This window comes from Sus scrofa, chromosome 13 (assembly GCF_054392235.1).
Source record: "Sus scrofa isolate SSC_HxYL_T2T_F1_AM1 chromosome 13, Sscrofa_HxYL_maternal_Yorkshire_Landrace_v2.0, whole genome shotgun sequence".
NCBI classification, from domain to species: domain Eukaryota; kingdom Metazoa; phylum Chordata; class Mammalia; order Artiodactyla; family Suidae; genus Sus; species Sus scrofa.
In genome coordinates this window covers 147,671,945-147,692,729 of record NC_139395.1, presented here as the reverse complement: position 1 = coordinate 147,692,729, position 20,785 = coordinate 147,671,945, and the positions used below count along the sequence as shown (strand labels likewise).

At 35.1% G+C, this 20,785-nt stretch overlaps 1 protein-coding gene across 50 annotated transcripts in view; it reads right to left on the bottom strand.

The window, feature by feature from the left end:
* DLG1 (discs large MAGUK scaffold protein 1) overlaps positions 1–20,785 on the bottom strand; it is a 264,467-nt gene that overhangs the window by 148,410 nt on the left and 95,272 nt on the right. For 10 of the 50 annotated variants that reach the window (XM_005670090.4, XM_084990781.1, XM_084990782.1 and 7 more), the window contains exon 1: positions 9,464–9,908. The exons of the other annotated variants lie outside the window; for them this stretch is intronic. In XM_005670090.4, the coding sequence (XP_005670147.2) occupies positions 9,464–9,697 (234 nt within the window). In that variant the 5' untranslated portion in view covers positions 9,698–9,908. Of the gene's footprint in view, positions 1–9,463; positions 9,909–20,785 lie in introns of those variants that run through there. 50 annotated transcript variants of the gene reach the window in all.

Below are 20,785 nucleotides of genomic sequence, written 5' to 3'. Positions count from 1 at the left end.
TCTTCCAAAGTGCCACAGCTAAGAGAATATTTAGTATGGTTGAGGCAATTAATTCCTAAGGTTGGTATTCATCTTTTTCTTCTACCTTTCAAAATACTTTCAAACTGATTATTTTTCAAATCTATAATACTTTGATATATTAGATGGTTCTACCACGACTAGTTAAATACAGAAAAATGAATCTGGGATGTGTTTTGATTCAAACTGCAGATTGTAATCTTCAGTTATTTGTCTCAGGATCAACAAACATTTTCTAAGGCAATCAATTGGTCCTATTCTGTCATAACAATAATTTCTTCACACTCTAGAGCTGGCTGAGTCAATAGTCATAGTTTAGATTTCACAAATACTGAAAATATTTAGGGTTTACTAATAGACAAAGAATGAATAGGCAAGTCTCCTGTTAAGGAGCAAGAGGGAAAAAATCTTTTAAAGAAATCTATCTAGGGGCAGAAAAAGTTGTATTTAGGCTTTACTGCTTCCAGATCATAGCAGTTGGTTTATACTTGCACAAAATAGGTCCAGTCTGTTGATTGATTTGCATATGCCTGTAAAATTATCACATCACTTGGTTTATTTAAAGTTTGTAAAACAGGGTGATAATTGTAGGCCTCTGTTCTCCACATGGTCTGAACAACTATTTTTACCTTTATTAAAATTCTAAATTTTGATATAAAAATGAAGGACTGAAAATGTTACTGAAATCATAGGAGCAGAAAATACAAAGAGTAACACAGTGAAAGATCTTTAAAGAAAGTGATACCAATTAAAATTTTAACAATAAAAATTTTAGTTCTTCATATGTTAAGAATATGTGCCTAAATTTTTTCACAGAGGGCTTCAAATTACTTTTGAAATATACACGATTTTATAAAATCCTGTAATGAAGACTCGCTAATTTAAAGGCCACAGTTCTACATAAAACTGGGCCTGGGAAATGTATAGTAGCCAAATCATATTTAGAAGTTCCAAACTTCCTTGTTCTCATCATTGGATTAAATGCAAATAAACATATATTAACATTTGTTTATTCATTCAACAAATAGTCATCATGTGCATTCACCATGCTAGGCACTGGGGATACAAAAGAAAACATATATTCATACTACCAGCTCTTGTGAAGCTGATGTTTAGCAGCTGGTATTAAACAAATCATCACCCAATTGATTACTGAAATACAGTTGTGATAAGAGGTATGGAGCACAATTCTCATGAAAATAATGCTTGAAATAAAGGGCAAATTGTTCTGCAGGCTGAATCTCCTATCCTGACCCCACAGCATATGAGCAAGTCATTTTTCATCACTTTTATTAATATATTATTTTAAAAGCTAACTCTAGGGAGCTCCCATAGTGGTTCAGTGGTTCCATGAGGATGCAGGTTTGATCCCTGGCCTCCCTCAGTGGGTTAAGGATCTGGCATTGCCGTGAACTGCGGTGTAGGCTGAGCTCTGATTTGACCCCTAGGCTGGGAACTTCCATATGCTTCACCTGTGAAAAGACAAAAAAAAAAAAAAAAAAAAAAAAAAAAGTTAACTCTGAAACTACATATAAATATATAAACACATTTTTTATATATGTATTAACATAGAAATATATAAATTGCAGCTTATAAAATTTCTTCCTTGACAAAAAGACAATCTAACAATCATGACACTAATATAGAATTTATGTAACAAATTTCACTTAGTTCTTCAAACTAATCCACCTTAAGATATCAATGCTGTTCTTTTAATAGGACAATTAAATAGCCAATCTAATCCACCTTAAGATATCAATGTTGTTCTCTTAATAGGCTTTTTTTTTTTAATAGCAGTTTTAGGTTCACAGCAAAAGTGAGCCGAAACTACAGAGTTCCCATATAACCTCTGCCCACACACCTGTATTGCCTCCCCATTATCAACACTCCCCACTTAAGCTATTCAGTATACAGTTGATGAACCTACAGTGACACACCATTATTACCCAAAGTTCAGAGTTACACTAGGGTTCACTCTTGATGTTGTACATTCTGTGGGTATGGAACAAATTTATAATGTCATGTATCTACCATCACTGTGTCATACAGAATAGCTGCACTGAATTAAAAAATCCTTTGTGCTCTAGTCATCCCTCCTTCTTCTCTAACCCTAGCAACCTTTTTACTGTCTCCATAGTTTTGCCTTTTCCAGAATGTCATGTAGTTGGAAGCATACAATCAATATGCAGCCTTTTCAGATTGTTGCTTTTCACTTAGTAATATATATTTAAAGTTCCTCCACATCTTTCTTTTTTTTTTTGTCTTTTTCTAGGGCTGCATCTGCGGCATATGGAGGTTCCCAGGCTAGGGGTCTAATCGGAGCTGAAGCTGCCAGTCTATGCCAGAGCCACACCAACGCTAGATCTGAGCCACATTTGCAACCTATGCTACAGCTCACAGCAATGCCAGATCCTTAACCCACTGAGCAGGGCCAGGGATCGAACCCGCAACCTCATGGTTCCTAGTTGGATTCCTTAACCACTGAGCGAGGATGGGAATTCCTCCATTTCTTTTTAACACTGAATAATATTTCATTGTCTGGCTATAGCACAGTTGATTTATCCATTTACCTACTGAAGTTCAGTCATCTTGGTTGCTTCCAAGTTTTGGCAATCATGAATAAAAGCTTCTATAAGCATTTGAGCACAAGTTTTCATGTGGACATAAGCATTCATCTCATTTGGGTAAAAAACAAGAGTGTGACTGTTGAATTGTATGGTCAATCTGATATTTTTAAAAAGCTTATATAACCACTGTAAACAATTACTTTGTGTTTAATCTTCAACTTTATGCATTTCTAAAGTGTCTGGGTATACAAATAACTAGATCCCAAACATCATTTAAACATATTTTTGAGTAGGTAGTCTTTGGGTAAAAAAGAAAACAATTCATTTCCAAATCTAAGTAATGGTATTAATTTTACAAAATTACTGCCCTTGAGTAGGAAATTAAACTTGCCAATGAGCAGCATCTCACAACCAGTATAAGAGAATTTTTATCCTAACTTTGATTACTTGCTTAATCAATACTCAAAGAGACTATTTCTACCCATTCTCCTTGAAATTATCCTACTATCAGACTTAGATTTCCAAAGTAGTTTAAGAGGATTGTCTACTTACTCTCTATATATTCTAGTTTAATACAAAGGCATTATATTGCTGAATATAGGCAATTTCATCCCTTAGAGGTGAAGAAAAAATATATATATTTGATCATTTCAAAATACAACTATCATTAGGCATGAGGCCAAATATTTCAAACATATAGATAAAAAGGTTAGGCCAGTTCATGTTGGTCCAAGGTAGAAATGGCTTGGTGTGACTAGTTAGACCTGCTGCCCAGTGGGAATAATAAGATATAAATGGTTATAAATGATGTACCATATGTCTCTGTTTGCCTAGGAGGTCTGTATTTATGCCTGCTGTCCTACTTTATTTATTACCAGCTCCCTCTTCCCATCTAAAGTACTCCAAGTTTGGTCTAGTCATCCTAGTTATAAGTAAACTGAATAGTGTCTCTCCTCTTATCTCTCTGCCTGACCTCCTCATGGGTTATTTCTTTCCATAAGGGTAAATAAGAAGAGAATCATCAGGATCAGTATAACACTAGATAAAGTGTGATTATGCTTCACAGAAGGTCTAAGAGAAAATCCAGACAGATTAAAAACTTATAATAATAAAGAATCAGGTAGTATTAAGTGCTATGAAGAAAAATATTTTAAAAGGTAAGAAGTCAGTGATGTCTGGAGTGAAGGAGTGCCTGCTACCCTAGATAAGAATCCAGGAAGACCCTCTGAGAAGATTAACAGATGAGCAGAAATCTGAAAGAAGTAAGGAAATGGACTATGAGAATATATGAAGAAAGAATGTTCTAAGTAAGATTAAGGCTCTGAGAGGGCCACATGCTTGATATATCTGAGGAACAGGAACAAGCCAATGTAGCAAAGGAAAGTAAGAGAGGGAGCAGCAGGAAATGGGATTAGAGATACCACCAGAGGCTAGATAATAAAGGGCTTTTTGGGCTATGGTAAATAAGGATTTAGGATTTTATAAATTGAATTGGAAGCCATGAGAGGGGTAAAAACAAGGTACTGACAGGAACTGACATTCTGTAAGGATAAAGAATGCTGGCTGCTAGGTAAAGAACAAACCAGTGAGAGTAAAGAATGGAGAGGGGGGACTAGATAGATATTTACTGCTCTAGTTCAGACAACAAATTAAATAATTTGAATTTAGTAGTTGTAGAAGTGGTGAGACGTATTTCTATCATAATATATTCTAAACATTAAACCAAGAGAATTTCCTATTGCTTGTGGAGTAAAGGAAAATAAATAGAAAATAAAAGGTTATCTTCAGCCTATCAGTGACTTGTACACTGAATGAATAAGATGGGAGAGAACAATAAAATTAGAAACTCTATTTCTGACATGTTAACTTTCAGATACTTATCCAAGTGGAGATATTGAGTAGGAGAGCTAGATATACAAGTCTAGTGTACAGGGATCAGTTCTGAACTAAAGATATAAATACTGATGTTATTTAAAGGCACCTGGATGAGATCATCTGAAATGTGAATATAAAAGGAGCAAAGTTCAAGGTCTGATGCCCGAGTCACTCTAACAATAAGTAAGTGGTAAGAAGATGAAGAGGATACTGCCAAGGAAATTGAGGTTTGGAGAATATCAGAAGAATGGTGTTCAAGAGTCAAAGAAAAAAAGAATTTAAAGGAGGGAACAGTCGGTTGTGTCAAAAGCTGTTGTGGGGTCAAGATAAATGAAAATGAAGAACCGGTCATTGGATTTGATGGTCCATAGCCCAAAAAAGAGTTTTTTGGTTGGTTGGCTGTTGCTGCTGCTGTTGCTGTAGTTTTGTGGCCGCACCCAGGGCATGCAGAAGTTCCCAGGTGAGGGATGGAACCTGAGCTACAGCAGCAACTAGAGCCACAGCAGAGACAACACTGGATCCTTAACCCACTGAGCCACAAATGAATTCCCACTGGCTGGTTGTTTTAATGAGAGGTACTAGTTGGGTATGCATGCTGATGGGAATAATCCAGTATGGAGGGAGGAACAGATAATGCAATGAAGAAAAGGGATTATTTAAGAAGTCACTGAATACCCAAAATGACTAACATCTAGCACAGAAGTGAAGGGTGAGATTGAAGAACACAGACGGATCATTTATTTTAACAGGATGGAATAGAGAATAATACCATCAACTGAAAAGGAGGGCCAGGAAACAGGTACTGGAAGTTTAATGTGCAGCTTTAGAGCTGATTCAGAGGAGAGAGTGTTGCAATTAACCAATTTGGATCTTACCAATGAAGTGAAAGAGGAGCAAGAGAGTTCAGATAATGAAAGGCTGTATTTAGAGTTAGGGACCAAGGAATTAGAGAAAGACAAGAAGAGAAGTGAGAGCACAAAAGAAGTGATAGAGGCCGGCTAGAGGTCTTTAGAGGATAAAAAAACCAAAAAAACAGAAAAACTGTAGTGGGGGTGGTGAGCTGAAAAGAAAGAAAGTGCTGGTTTGAAATGCTTGCAACGGAGATTTTTAAGTGGTACAGTCAATGGTAATGAGGTCATGAATAAATGAACTGCACTATCCTAAGTACTGCAATTGCTATTTATCTAATTCGAATTTATCAAACACTATCAAAATCAAGCAATTAAAAATATGATAAAAAATAATAATAGCTGCCAAGCACTATTCTAAATATGTTACATACATCTGATCACTTAATACCATTAAGTCAATTAAGTTGACGCTATTATCTTAAATTTGGGGACAATATATTCTACACAGAGCTCTAAAAATTAAATCCTTTATACTCCAGAATGTACCAGTTTAGGACAATAATATCCTTTTTAGATGAATTAACTTATTTATTTTTCTGGTATCTGAACACTGGGTACCTCCTTGTGTTTTCCTGTATTTTAACTTAGGACAGAGTTTTTCCTCTGAAAAGCAGATTAATCAACTCATGGGGCTAATATTCATTCCTGTTAAAATTTTACTGTCCCACTTCAATTATGATAAGTCATCATGTCTGTTCCAATCATTCCTAGGAAAAGGATTTTGCTATTTTCAGCTCAGTTTGGCAGTCACCTGTCTGGGGGAGGGGGAAATTCTATTCTGATATTTATAATGATTCTATGTTAGGGACTTTGAAGCTTTCTAAAACATGGGAACAGTGCACACCTTTAAAGTGACATACCATGTTACAGCTGTTCAAAGTTTGTATGGCTCCTATTCTCATTAATAAACACTGACATCATTAAGTAGATAAAAGTTTTTACTTAAGAGATAATCAAGTAGCAAAGTCTAGATTACTGTACTAGAGTTCTTTAAAATCCTGCTGAATACAGAAACTGTCTCTGAAGAGAGCTGCATACACTAAACAGGACAGGGCACACTGGCATCAAGAGATCCTAAATAGAATAGAAGGAATGCTGAGATGAGGAACTGAGTAGGGCTTGACAATGAGGAGACATTTTCTATATTATAATAACTATTCAAAGTTAAGAACATAAGTAGTATGAAGCCCCAAATAGAAAAAATTAGACCAAAGTAAAATAATTCGTAAGAAACTCATCTTAATTTACCATTAAAGAACAAACAAAAGCCTCACGACATAAACTCTTGAGATACATAAAGCCAAATGACAAAAATTAGAGACAGTTCATAAGATAGTCTGAATGGCTATTATCACTGGGTAAAGATTCAAAGGGGTGAGGAAATCAGGTAGTACATGGGAGATTTGTGCAGCCTGAGGAAAATATGAAGAATGGAGGGGAAGAAAAGGAAAGTAGAGGAAGATATGGGCTACTGTGAAGAATTACAAGCATTTATGACAGCAATATAGTGAATCTAATAAATACAGGTACCCAGGAAGTTTCAGATTAGGTGCCATATTTCAGAAGGCCATGAGCCAACAAGGTTCCAGGTGAATGAAATGGAAATTAGTTAGTAAATCAATTCCATAAACATTTACTGAGCACCAACTATAAGGCAAGCCATATTCTAAAAGCTGGGGGTCTTGCATAAGTTTATAACCACTTGGCTTCCTTAATATTTAAGAAACAGTAATGACTTACTAATAAGTTCTACATATTATAGTAGGATCTGACACAAAATCGCTAAAAGTACCATGTATCATAGTTATAAGAAATAGTTAAAAGAATATTTCTGACAATAGTGAAATAGGAGACTGGTTATCACTACTGATATTTATCAATCACAAGACAAAACACTATCATACATATATACTCATAGGTATATAGCATATGCTCACTAAGTTATGAAATTTCATTAATCTGTTTTGTTTATAACAATATACAAATCCTTTTGGTGCTACAAAATAAAACTGCCAGCATGAATCAGCAGATCAAACAGAAAAACGTAGTCTAGCATCAACTAAAATCTAAATATGTTTAGCATTCTTTTTCAGTCCTATTATATTATACCCTGTAAAATTAATTCCAGTGAGTTACATCAAAAGTCTTGGATATTTAAAATACCCAACTCATCAGTAAGAAAAATGACATGTTGGTACTCCAGATCAGGAAAAATAAAAGCTAAAACTCTAACCTAGTGTTTACATTTGTAGAAATGAAATTCAAAGGTAATAAAAGACGTTTTTTATTAAGACTTTTTTTTAATTAAGTAATGAAAGAGGTCTGAAAGATATAATCTGAGCCAAATGGCAGGAAGGTAAAATTTTAAATGGTTTTGAAGGATCAAATGCAAATAGTTCCTATTAACATTCAATTTTAGTGCAATGAACAGCAACTTTTTGGCCCAACTCCTAGGCAACTATAATGTCATTCCATGGTGTCAAAAGTTTTATATGTGAACTATTTTGCTTGTTTTTTATTTGTATGCCCTTTATAAGATAAATTATATATCAATAGCTGTGTGTATATAAAGTTTTTAACATTTCTTACTGACAATAGAAAACATCACAATATTCATCTATAGTGAATAACAATGCCAAGCTTTGGTCTCTGTGTTCCTTTTTGCTATATGTAATCACAGTCAAAATCAAGTTAAGTTACATTCTTGGTACAGTGGTCAATCTAAGAGTTAAATCAATCATTGCTCCTGAATAAGTTTTGATAATAACTAACCTCACTGCCTACGTAAAAACAACTGATGACTCTCCCTACCTCAGTAATTCAATTTTTCTCCAACATGTAAGAAAAACAAGTAGAGTATTTGTACTTAAGAAATTTGTCATTATTTAAAAATAAAAACTACTGAAGAACAATTCTAGTAATCAAAAAGAAACTAGTGACATTTACTTTTTGTGCTGCTTCTAATTACTTTAAAAAAAAGATTTTTTTAAAAAAAACAGGCCCTAAGGTATACATTTTAATTTAAATACTACTTGATATAAAAGGACAACAGCATTCTCATCTTGTTTTTAAATTAGACTAATTCTTTTTTTTTTTGGTCTTTTTTTTTTTTTTTTTATTTTCCCACTGTACAGCAAGGGGGTCAGGTTATCCTTACATGTATACATTACAATTACATTTTTCCCCCAAATTAGACTAATTCTTATCCTTTCATTTTTACTGAAGTTGAATGAATCTCTATTTAAAGATGTTTTAAAATACAAATATTCCCTCAACCCTTTCCTTTAATATCAAATAATGGGCATTTCACTCAAATTATTAATTTATATTTTCCTCATATTTTCAGTACTCATTCTCAAAAAGAGGTGATTTTATGTGATTTTTTATTTTTATTTTTTTACTTAGGAGACTTTTAGGGTTTGCTTAGTTTCTGAAACTATCAATTGAATATTTGAAAAAATGTCCCTATAACCATGTAATTACACAAGTTTACTGCTTTAAAATTAACCCTAGATAATATATTTATAGAAATGGAATGATTCATTAAATCTCTTGAATAAATCATAATTTAATAACTTTAAGATATTAATATATATAATAGCCAACTGTATTCAATTTAATCTGTTTTCAAAACACCAGAAAATAAAAATATCTCAAGTTATCTTCTATTTCTTTATGATAACAATCTCCCTGAGATTATCTAATGACATATAAAAGCTAAACAAACAAGTATTCTCTTTGGTCAGACATCATTCTTTATAGCATTTAACATAGTGTGAAAATAAAGAGACAAGCATTAGTAATTTACATTAATTTATGTTTGAATGGCTTTATATTTTTAGAGAAGTCATTCAACAGAGTCTAAGACTGTTTTGTTTGGCATTACATAAGAGCAAAAGGGAAAATATTTTTGTTTCCCCTTTAAAGGTAAAGACCTGCATAGATGGACTGAAAATGTACATCTCTGCGCATCCAAGGTTTCAGTGCATAAAACTCTATGTTTTAATGATAAGAAATCTATACTAACACATTTTTCCAAAGCAAACACAAACCAAAATATACTGAATATAATTTCAACAAGTTGTAGGTTACCTGGGTGGAGCTGGTGGCTACCGAGATGCAGTCAATAAAGCTGTGTCTTCGAGTGAAAAATGCAACTATCTGCTGCCAGCGTGAAGGTTCTGGCTCAGCCTGCAGTTCATCTGATGAGCCCTTTTTTGCCCAGTGTTTCTGCTTTGGGCCTACTGAGCCATGGCTAGAGCTAGTATTGCCTCCTCGACTGGCGCGAGAGTACAGAAGTGTGTTGTTCCCGAAAATGTAATTCATCTCTGCTGCCCTGCAGGTGGTTGCCAAGCAGTCTTACTTCTCTACCAGCTGCTGAGTGGTGAATGATCGGTAAAAACTGCAGCTAGAATTACAGCAGCATCACTTGTAGATCATGGAAAATAAAAACCTTGAAAAATGATGCTCATTTTCTCTGTAATTTCTTCCCATGAAAGAGCTTGTATCTTCCCTCTGTACCTGTGAGCTGTATGATGGCTGAGTTTATATTTGCAGACAAAAAAGACGGCATAAGGTGGATTTCTTTTTCATGATTATTTTTTCACCAGCGTCTGCAGGAACCAAAAGCTGTTCTTTTGTTAGCTGATAACTAGACGGACTGAAATCCAGGAAGTGAGGTCGATTAGCAGGTAAAGAAGGATGTTATAAACACTGGACTACCAAGCCCCTTTGGGGATGCCTGATTTAATGCACTGGGTGGAGAAACCCTGGATTACCAAGTTTCAATCACAGTCTGAAGTAAAATCCAATGGCATCTTCACTGCTTAAATAAATTATAATTTTGAACTGAATTTAAAAATACAAGAGGATTCTCTCTGCTAACAGTTCTGATTAAAATAATTTTACTAAAGGAGCCTTTTCATTCACATACAAATTTCTATGTAAGGAAGGCACTTATATTAAATAGCACTAAGGTCTTAAGAAGTACTATCTACATTAAACTCTGAGGATCTAATGATGGAGAGAAATCCATTTGGAATGCAGCATGATCATTTTATGTAATACATTGGTTTTAAATGCTTTGAGTCTTATGAAGGAAACAGAATAAACAGCAAAGTAAGTATTTGGCTTCTGGAACTTTTGTGATTAAAAACAGTTAAAATCAGCAGCATCTCTCTGATATATTATAAACATTAAGATTACAAGTTAATAATTTGTAAACTGCAAAAAATTTAAAGGTTTTTTTTAATATAGCCTGTAAAACATCTTTTATCCAGCACTACATAAATAATACTCTGGTTCACAAAATACTACCATTTGATTGCTAAAGAGATACTTTTTGACATCTTATATCTCTGTGTGTCTCAACACAGTAATCCACCTCAGAATCACCTAAGGGCTGGTAAAAAAATGCAGACTGGGATCTATTATAGCACAGGGAACTACACTCAATATTTTGTAATAACCTATACATGGAAAGAATCCGAAAAATAATATATATAAATACATATGTTTAAATGAATCACTGTGCTGTACATGTTACAACTAACATGACACTGTAAATCAACTATACTTCAAAAAAAAAAAAAAATGCAGACTCCCCATGAGAATTTTTAAGGGTAAGAGAGAAATGGGAATTTTCTTTTTTAAAGAGCCCCCTAACAGACTCCTAATCACCCTCAAGTTTGAGAACCAGATTCCTAAGTGTGTCCTTTTAACACTATGCTACATTAGTATATAATACAATAAATGGTCATTTAAAAATAATATATGAAGAAAAATGCTATTTGATCATTTACTAATAGTTGAGTAATTCCATTTTTAGGTTGATATAAGCACATCCTAATTCCCAACCTCAGTCATGAATATTTTTTCAGATGGGGACTGACAAAATTTTTACTTTTGTCTACTAGCACCAACTAAATGCAGCCTACTAGAAAACAGTATTGGCAAACTACAACCTCCAGGTTTACTGTAATTCTCAGTTCACTAAGAAAAGATGCCATCCAGGTTTACTGTAATTCTCAGTTCACTAAGAAAAGATGCCATTCTTGTCTCTATGATTCCATCTCTAATATATAAGAGCATACCCAACAAAGGCTGAGAGTCATGTGGGGCTCTCCTAGGAGGAATATGTTTTAGGACCGATTATTGTGAAGTTTGGTGCTTCTTCCCAAGGACTGTGCAGACAGTAGCTGGCAGTTTTATGGCCCTACATGGGTTGGTCTTATCTATTTGGGAGCAGGGGAATAGAGGAAAACATTAAGGGTAGGCAGAGAACTAAGAATCTTCTCTGAAGGAAAATAATAAAACCTCCTAAAACGAATTTCTATGGACCAGGCACTTAATAAAGAACCAATTAGTGTGGTTTATACAAATGCTGTAGTAATTGGTTTGACTCCTGTATATGTGCCTTGATCCATATATGTTGAAAACCCAGGGCAAGGGGAACTCTAGGACTGATAAAGATTCTGTTACTCTGGATTGGTATGGATGAGGATATTGAAAACAAATGTCAAATGCAAATATCCTACTCAAGCTGCAAAAGTACCAACACAGATGGAACAGTAAGCCATTTGTGTACAGTGATTGCTTATGCTAGAGCAATATTCCAACCCCCTATATCCCAAGTACGAGGAAGAAATCTTCCCAATACGGAAATTTCCTATTCAAATCCACTGACATCAAGAAAGCAACTATCAGGGAGTTCCTGTCCTGGCTTAGCGGTAATGAACCTGACTAGTATCTATGAGGATGTGGGTTCCATCCCTGGCCTGGCTCAGTGGAGGGGTTAAGGATCTGGCACCGAGGACTGTGGTGTAGGTGGAAGACGCAGGTCCTATTCGACCCCTAGCCTGGGAACCTCCATATGCCACAGCTGCAGCCCTAAAAAGCAAATAAAAATCAAAATAAAAGGAGGAGTTGCCATTGTGGCACAGTGGAAATGAATCCCACTAGTATCCATGGGGTTGTGCATTTGATCCTGGTCTTGCTCAGTGGATTGGGGATCCAACATTGCCATGAACTGTGGTGTGTAGGTCACTGATGCTACTTGGATCCCGTGTTGCTATGGCTGTGGTGTAGTCCGGTAGCTACAGCTCCAATTCTACCCCTAGCCTGGGAACTTCCATGTGCCATGGTGTGGCCCTAAATAAATAAATAAAATAAAATAGAAAGCAACTTCGAGTTTTGAGAAAGGCTTCTTTATCAAAAAGGCCTCATTACCTGAGCTACAGAAATCTCAGGTCATCTTATCTATTGCCCAGGAGTCAATACATGCATACAAAACCGTGTATGACCTGACTGGGAGGCAGAAGGCAACCAATTCACTGAACTCTGCATTAGAATAAGCCTATTCATGTAGCAGAGCTAAAGGATAAATACAATTTCATTAAAACAAATTTTAAATTCATTATAGAACCTGCAAAGTCTATTTAAAATAGTGAATTTTAAAGAATACTGCACAATGTTAAAATCACCAAAACAAACACTATTAACATTCTAATATGATATATAAAGAATTAACATTTATTTTCTGCAAAGGCTCTACCACTGAGCTATCCTGCAGGCCTAACATTCTTTTTTCTGTATAAATTTTTCTTTTTCACAGAATGATAATTATCATCTATAGCTGAATCTGAACAGGAGAAAGTATAAGTAAGCTTAACGACATCCATTTAGTGGATAATTACATACTTAAAATACGATTATACAAAATTTATGATCATGAGAAATGTTTTATAACACTAAATGGAAGTAAAGACAGTTCAAAAATTTATACAGGATAGGCCCTCAATTATTTGTACACCTTTCCAAACCTGCACATAAACCTGGAAGTCCTGAAGTATAGTAATTAAGGCAATGACTAAATAATCTTAGTGAAAATTTTTAAAAGAATCAGAGGAAAAACAATATTGAAACTCTAAAATATTAGAAAAAAAATTACTAAGTAACCACAACGGCAATGTACAGTAAAAGAAACCTAACAAGCATTTTCCTTACCCTTTTATCATTATGGTTTGACCTATTAAATCTTAAAACATGTAACTGCACTAAGACAATACTAAACTAAGAAGACTGATAACATAGACTTGTTATTTATCAAGAAAAACTGATCATATATAAACAAATCCCTGCTATATGAGCACCATCTAGTGGTCAAATTGTATGCAAACTGTATGTTCAATTTAATACATGCAAGAAAAAAAAAGATAAAATCCAAAATATTTTAATATGTTCCAGAGATGTGAAAACAAAGTTAATTTCAAAAAGTACTCTGGGAGTTCCTGTCGTGGTGCAGTGGAAATGAATCCAACTGGGAACCATGAGGTTGCAGGTTCCATTCCTGGCCTCACTCAGTGGGTTAAGGATCCAGCGTTGCCATGAGCTGTGGCGTAGACCACAGACGAGGCTCAGATCTGTGGCTGTGGTGTGGGCTGGCAGCTGTAGCTCTGATTAGACCCTCACCCTGGGAACCTCCATATGCCGTGGGTGCGGCCCTAAAAAAGAAAAAAACAAAAACAAAAACAAAAGAAAACAAAAGTACTCAGTATGTACTCAAATTGGGAAAGATTCAATTCCTGCAGCACTGAGTACAATAAGCCTATGTTGGCTTATATCCATTCTTCTGCTACCCCCATTTCTCACAATATTTGAGAACTTGCTACCAATTGCTTACTGGTGATTTCATTTGATAGTACTCAGGACTACTGGATGAAATGTGTCCAAGTTAGAAGATATATTTATTTTAAATGATTATTTGCTCACATAACCTGTGTTGTCCTCAGGTTCTTAACTGTGTTTACTTGATATATATTAGTTAAAATACAATTTTCCTTATCACTGAAAAGCAAAATATGAACTTTTTAATTCATTCATTGGCCATTACAACATCCCATACTAAGCCATATATCATCTTTGTCACTTCATCTAGATTTAAATCTGTTTTGAAAAAGGCAAAGGTTTTACTTGTTCAATTTACTGTTCTGATCATTTTTCCTAATTCTTACATCATCTTCATTTTTAAGTATCTTAACATTATTCTTATTTGTACCATACTACTATATTCAGAACTGTTTAAATTCTAAACTTTAAAGATTCTTATATACCACAAAAATTTAACCAGTGTCCTTTTCTTCCGCATTAGGATTTTCACAATTATATTGCCATTTTCTTTCGTGAAACTGTCTAGCATGGCAAGAAACTTCCTTTTAAATCATTATTACTTTTAGACTTATGTCTGGATAAAGTAACTTTCAATTACCATCTTATTTAATTTGTTATTTCAGTAATCAGAATCACCACCAGCACTATAAGAGCCTGATTATTTCACAGCATGTTTCATGGTGGCAAACCCTTCAGAGGACCACTCATCAGCTCAGGATCAAGGTCCTTCACACCTTATCCTCATTTCCTAACAAGCACCCTAAACATCAGCTATAGCAGCATGAACTTTCCTGCATTTTTACAGTTTCCTCCAACTATCATCTTCCTACTGACTTATTTTCTCCAGTAACTGCCTTCTCCTCTGAAATGGCATCCTGTATACATCTTTCAACACCTTGTCCAAATGTCTACTTTCTTTTTTTAGCTTATTTCAAGAATTTATTTTTTTCATGTTACTTTATACTGTGTTATAACTATCTCTCCATAAAAATATCACTGAAGTTAAACTTTTTAGCATAGATGTTTAATGAATGTTAAATGCATGTTATTTGAGAAACTAATACTCTAACAGTTGATTTTTAAAGCAATCATCTGTTAATCTTTTATTTATTTATTTTGCTTTTTAGGCTGTAACCACAGCATATGGAGGTTCCCAGGCTAGGAATCAAATTGGAGAAACAGTTGCCGGCCTACGCAACAGCACACCAGATCCTTAACCCACTGAGCGAGACCAGGGATTGAACCCGCAACCTCATGGTTCCTAGTCGCATTCTTTTCCACTGCACCACAACAGGAACTCCAATCTTATTTTTTTATTATTAGCATGTATAAGAAATGTAAAGAATAAATAAACCAGTGCCTAGTTTACATTCTATTCAGCAAAGTGCTACCACTCAAAAACAATTTTTCAAATTAAAAAAATAATAATTCATATACTGAATTCTTTTTTTTTTTGTCTTTTTTGTCTTTTTGTTGTTGTTGTTGTTGTTATTGTTGCTATTTCTTGGGCCGCTCTAGCGGCATATGGAGGTTCCCAGGCTAGGGGTTGAATTGGAGCTGTAGCCACCGGCCTACGCCAGAGCCACAGCAAAGCGGGATCCGAGCTGCGTCTGCAACCTACACCACAGCTCACGGCAACGCCGGATCATTAACCCACTGAGCAAGGGCAGGGACCGAACCCGCAACCTCATGGTTCCTAGTCGGATTCGTTAACCACTGCGCCATGACGGGAACTCCCATATACTAGAATTCTATGTACAGTATAATAGTTATTTCATTCCAAAACACAATACTATAAAAGTGGAAAAGCTCCCTATTAGCTTTTTTTTTTTTTAAAGAAGAATATCCGTTGTGCTCAGTGGGTTAAAGAACCTGACATATTGCCTATGAGGATGTGGGTTTGATCTCTGGCCTCACTCTGTGGGTTAAGGATCTAGCATTGCTGTAAGCAGTGGCACAGGTTGCAGATGCTGCTCAGATCTGGTATTGCTGTGGCTGTGGCTATAATCAAACCCTTAGCCTGGGAACTTCCATATGCTATAGGTGCAGCCGTTGGGGAAAAAAAAAAAAAGACAGCTAGTGGTAACCTTATTTGTGTGTATTTACATATATAGGTATTTTTTGGCTGCACTTGTGGCATGTGCTTCCTGGGCCAGGGTTCGAAACTGCACCACAGCTGTAACCAGAGCCAAAGCAGTGACAATGCTAGATCCTTAACCCACCACATGGAGCTTCCTCTTATTTATATTTTATTTAAAAAATACTTAACCATTGAGATTCCTAAAACATTTGCAGTTATATGTAATAATCAGAAAGACATTAAAACTTGCCTTCTTGTTACTTCAGGGAAGCAGTGTGGGAAAGGGGTGAGCAGGAATAAGGAGGGGGGACAAGGTAAGAACTTTCATGTTTAATCATATAGACTTCAGTATTATTTATCTTTGTTTCTAAAGAAAGATAATTATTGTAATTTTAAAATAAAATATTTGGCTATGAAAAAAAAATTTGCCTTCTTACATCAAAACAAGATTTTTTTTTAAAAAATCTGGTTTTCTAACATAAAGTTAAAGTGACCCTAACCGTTCTTCTATTACTCTACCTCAATCCTATGCTATCTCATTCCTCAGATTTTAATCTATGAATGAGATAGGAGAAGCAGGAATACCCCAAGTGGGGCAGCTCCAATAATCCTTAAATTACAATAGTATTAGAATACAGTCTTTCAAAAATCTTGCCTATCAAGGTTTCTAACCAGCAATTTGACTTCTGGAAATCTATACTAGGAACAAAACCCAAATAAATCTTTTTATGCTCCAGGGTTATTCACTACAGCCCTCTTTACAGAATCAAGCAAAAATGGAAATAACAAGTAGTGGAGACCAGAACTGTTCATCAAACTATGGAACAAATATACTACGTAATATTATATATTAAGTTATTTTATTTTATTTTCATCTTTTTAGGGCAATACCCACAGCATATGGAGGTTCCCAGGCTAGCAATCTAATCCAAGCTGTAGCTGCCGGATTACACCACAGCCACAGCAGCATGGGATCCAAGCCATGTCTGCAACCTATACCACAGCTCACGGCAACACTGGATCCTTAACCCACTGAGCAAGGCCAGGGATCGGACCCCAGTCCTCATGGATGCTAGTGAGGTTCATTAACCACTCAGCCACGACAGGAACTCCTATTACGTTATTTTAAATTTAACATGGGAAAAGGTGTAAAACAAGTTTATAATAGGAAAAAAAACTTACATTAAAAAAAAGTAAGATGTAACCAATGATTTAGAAACAGAAGAAAGAGAAGTTAGATAATTTCTTCTGCTGGAAATGCCAATCCCTATATATTTAGTCCCCAGATATAAATCAGAGACCCATCAAGCCAAAGGGGGAACTACAATGATGTCACCCAAATGATATACTTAATCACACCAGAATAATATTTATAAGCTCATTTATAAATGTTTCCGAGATTGATGCTGTTAATACCTTATAAAAGAAAACAAAAGGAAAAAGAGCAAGAGGATGGCATATAAGGATGGATGAATTCAGCTGCTTTTCAATGAGACCAGTTGAATTATTACCACAGTACACTAAGATGCATTGATGCTAGAACTTTCTTGATCTTACCAAAGTTTATCAATAAAGATACGCACATAAATATTAAAAACTGCCACTTCGCTAAGGCAATAGTAAAACACCAGCAACTCTAAGATGTACATCAAATTTAGAAAAAAATAAAAATGTGAAAAAGCTGTGTTTTATAACTGATGGTAAAGGATACTTGATTTTATTTTGCTTTTTCAGGGCCACATCTTCAGCATATGGAAGCTCCTAGGGTGGGGGTTGAATTGGAGCTGAAGCTGCTGGTCTACACCAAAGCCACAGCAACTGGGATCCAAGCTGCATCTGCAACCTACACCAAAGCTCATGACAATGCCAGATCCTTAACACACTGAGTGAGGCCAGAGACTGAACCTGTGTCCTCCTGGATACTCGTCAGGTTTGTTTCCACTGAGCCATAAGGGAACTCCAGGTAAAGGATATTTTTATCTCAATAAAGTACTCCTTTAAATAAGCTTCTGTCAAATTTTTCTTTTAAAAAAGTTGTGGGGGACATAATCCTTTATCATGCAATAATTAAAGGTATACAAAGGACAACTGCATTTTTAAAGCAGATACCAAAAGAATCAGGCAAAATTAACTTTATTCTCTTATAGTGAAGAAATCACTAAAAAAAGTCAGATTAATGAAGCAAGTTAAGAATCTTAAAAAGTAACAATGTTTTCTCTCTCAATAACTGGAAATATTTAAGTCTCACTGCAGAGTGAGGATTAAATAAAGAGATGTCAGAAATTTACTTTAAAATACTTCAAGACAGGCAGAGATATGTGTATGGTGGTTCAATTACATTAGGTTCTACTGTACGGCTTCTCGACAGTGGCTGTCCACTAGAAACACCTGGAGAATGCATAAAACTCCCTAGGGCCAGACTGTACCCGACCAATTAAATCACAATCTCTGAGATGGCACTCACTAATCATTTTTAAAACATTCTCAGGTGATCCCAATGTCCAGCCACAGCTGAGAACCATTACTCTATGAGCAGTCAGTTATTCTAAGCAGGAATTCACATTCCTAGACTGGTCAACTAACATTTAATTATATAGTAAACAGCTGCTATAAGATTTTTCTTATATACACCAAAAGTTTTCCCAATTAATGAAGTGGGCTTTCATTGGTGAAATGCATTGTATTGAGTTATACAGATGGCTAAGTTAATACAGAAACACAATCCATTGTTGCTTTGGGAAAGAAAAGTCTCTGAAGAGGATTATACTCCCCTTATGGATGTCACTTTAGGTTTAATTCCTAAATGCCTGAAATTCCGGGTAACAAAATCTTGTCTCTGGAATATCGTTTTATTTGCCTGGAGTGGGCATTTCATGCAACAGCAGAGAGTTGAGGCTTTATCATATCTAAAAAGGCTATATAAAATAGTTTATGCAACCTGGATTACTGTCTGTTTAAACGTCTGCTTGTGTCAGAATCTACATATCTACAGAATTACCTACCAAACACTCAAGAGACCTGAGGAGTTAGAGGAGTTTGGTTTGTGGAAACTGGCTTTGGATAGTTTATAACAATCATAATCACCAGAAATTCAAAACATTAGAAACAAAAAAAATTAGACACACCTTGGAGGGTTTTTCAACCAAAGGAAAAAACAGGTTTTATTTGTTTTTAAATTTTTTTTGTCTTTTTGTCTTTTTAGGTGCGGCAAATGGAGGTTCCCAGGCTAGGGGTTTAGTCGAAGCTGTTGCTGCTGGCCTACACAAGAGCCACAGCAATGCCAGATCCGAGGTGCATCTGCAACCTACACCACAGCTCACGGCAACGCCGGATCTTTAACCCACTGAGCAAGGCCAGGGATCCAACAACCCGTACTCATGGTTCCTAGTTAGATTCGTTTCCTCGGCGCCATGATGGGAACTCCGAAACAGGTTTTATTAATTCAGTCAAGAGAAAATAGGCACAGGCTGATAAGAATAGCATATAAAGCAGGAAAGAATGCTTAGAATTCAAAAGTTCTAAGGTTCTTATATTCAAAATGAGGGTAAAAGATACTTACTGAGTTTGGATTTTTGTAAGCTAAATATGTGGATTAAAATTCCTAAAAGAAATTTCCTAGGATAACCATTAAAGGAAGAGAAACAGAGAAACTTCCAAGCTAATAAGAAGGAAAAGAAGAGAAAATAAAATTTAAAAGAAGACACAAAAGGAATAACTGTCTCTTATGCTTAAAAATTAAGAAACATACTTCTAAATAACTCATGTGGCAAAGAAAAAAATCACTATGAAAATAAAACACTATGTTTGAATGATGGAAAACACTGTATATTAAAACTTGTGGGATGCAGCCAAAGTGCTATTTTAAGGAAAATTTACAAACTCAAATACCATCAGAAAAGGCTGATAATGCAATAAGCAGCCAAGTTGAGAAATTAGGGGGGGAACTCAAAGAGAATAAACTTAAAGAAAATAGAAGAAAGTAAAACAGTAATGGTAAGAGAAAGGTAAAAGATAAAAAGAAAACTGTCTCTGTCACTTATAGCCAATTAATTATTCTTCCCTGTGTATCTCTTATTTAGCCTCTCAAGGAAAGATCAGATTGCTTCTGCCAAACACAATCTTTAATTAATATATACGCCTATCCATACATTTACATTTATATAGGTACGTAAACATGTGTCTATATGCATGTATACCTGTGTATGAAAGAGGGTGGGGGGCGGGGTGACAGCACATGTGGGAGGGACACAGAAGAATATATTTTAAAAAGACATGGTTCTTTGAAATTGACCTTCTTGTGGAAAAAATGCAAAAATAAAAATATTAGGAATGAAAAAGGGGCTCTACCTAAATATGCTACACACATAAAAAAGCAGGATGTTGAAAATATTTTAACATATAAAAACTATTAGTTGAAAATCTCAATGGTACTATATAACCATTGAAAATTTTAACCAGTATATGAAATCATTCCTAAAAGAGAAGTACAAAACCCACTTTAAGGTTTACTAGTAAGGAATTATCTCTCTATATAATACATACATATAACAAAGAATTAGTATCCAGAATATAGAAAGAAATTCCACAAATCAGGACAACCCAATACAAAAATGAAAAAAAATCTTGAGAGTACGTCACAGAATAAGAAACTTGAATGACGAATATCA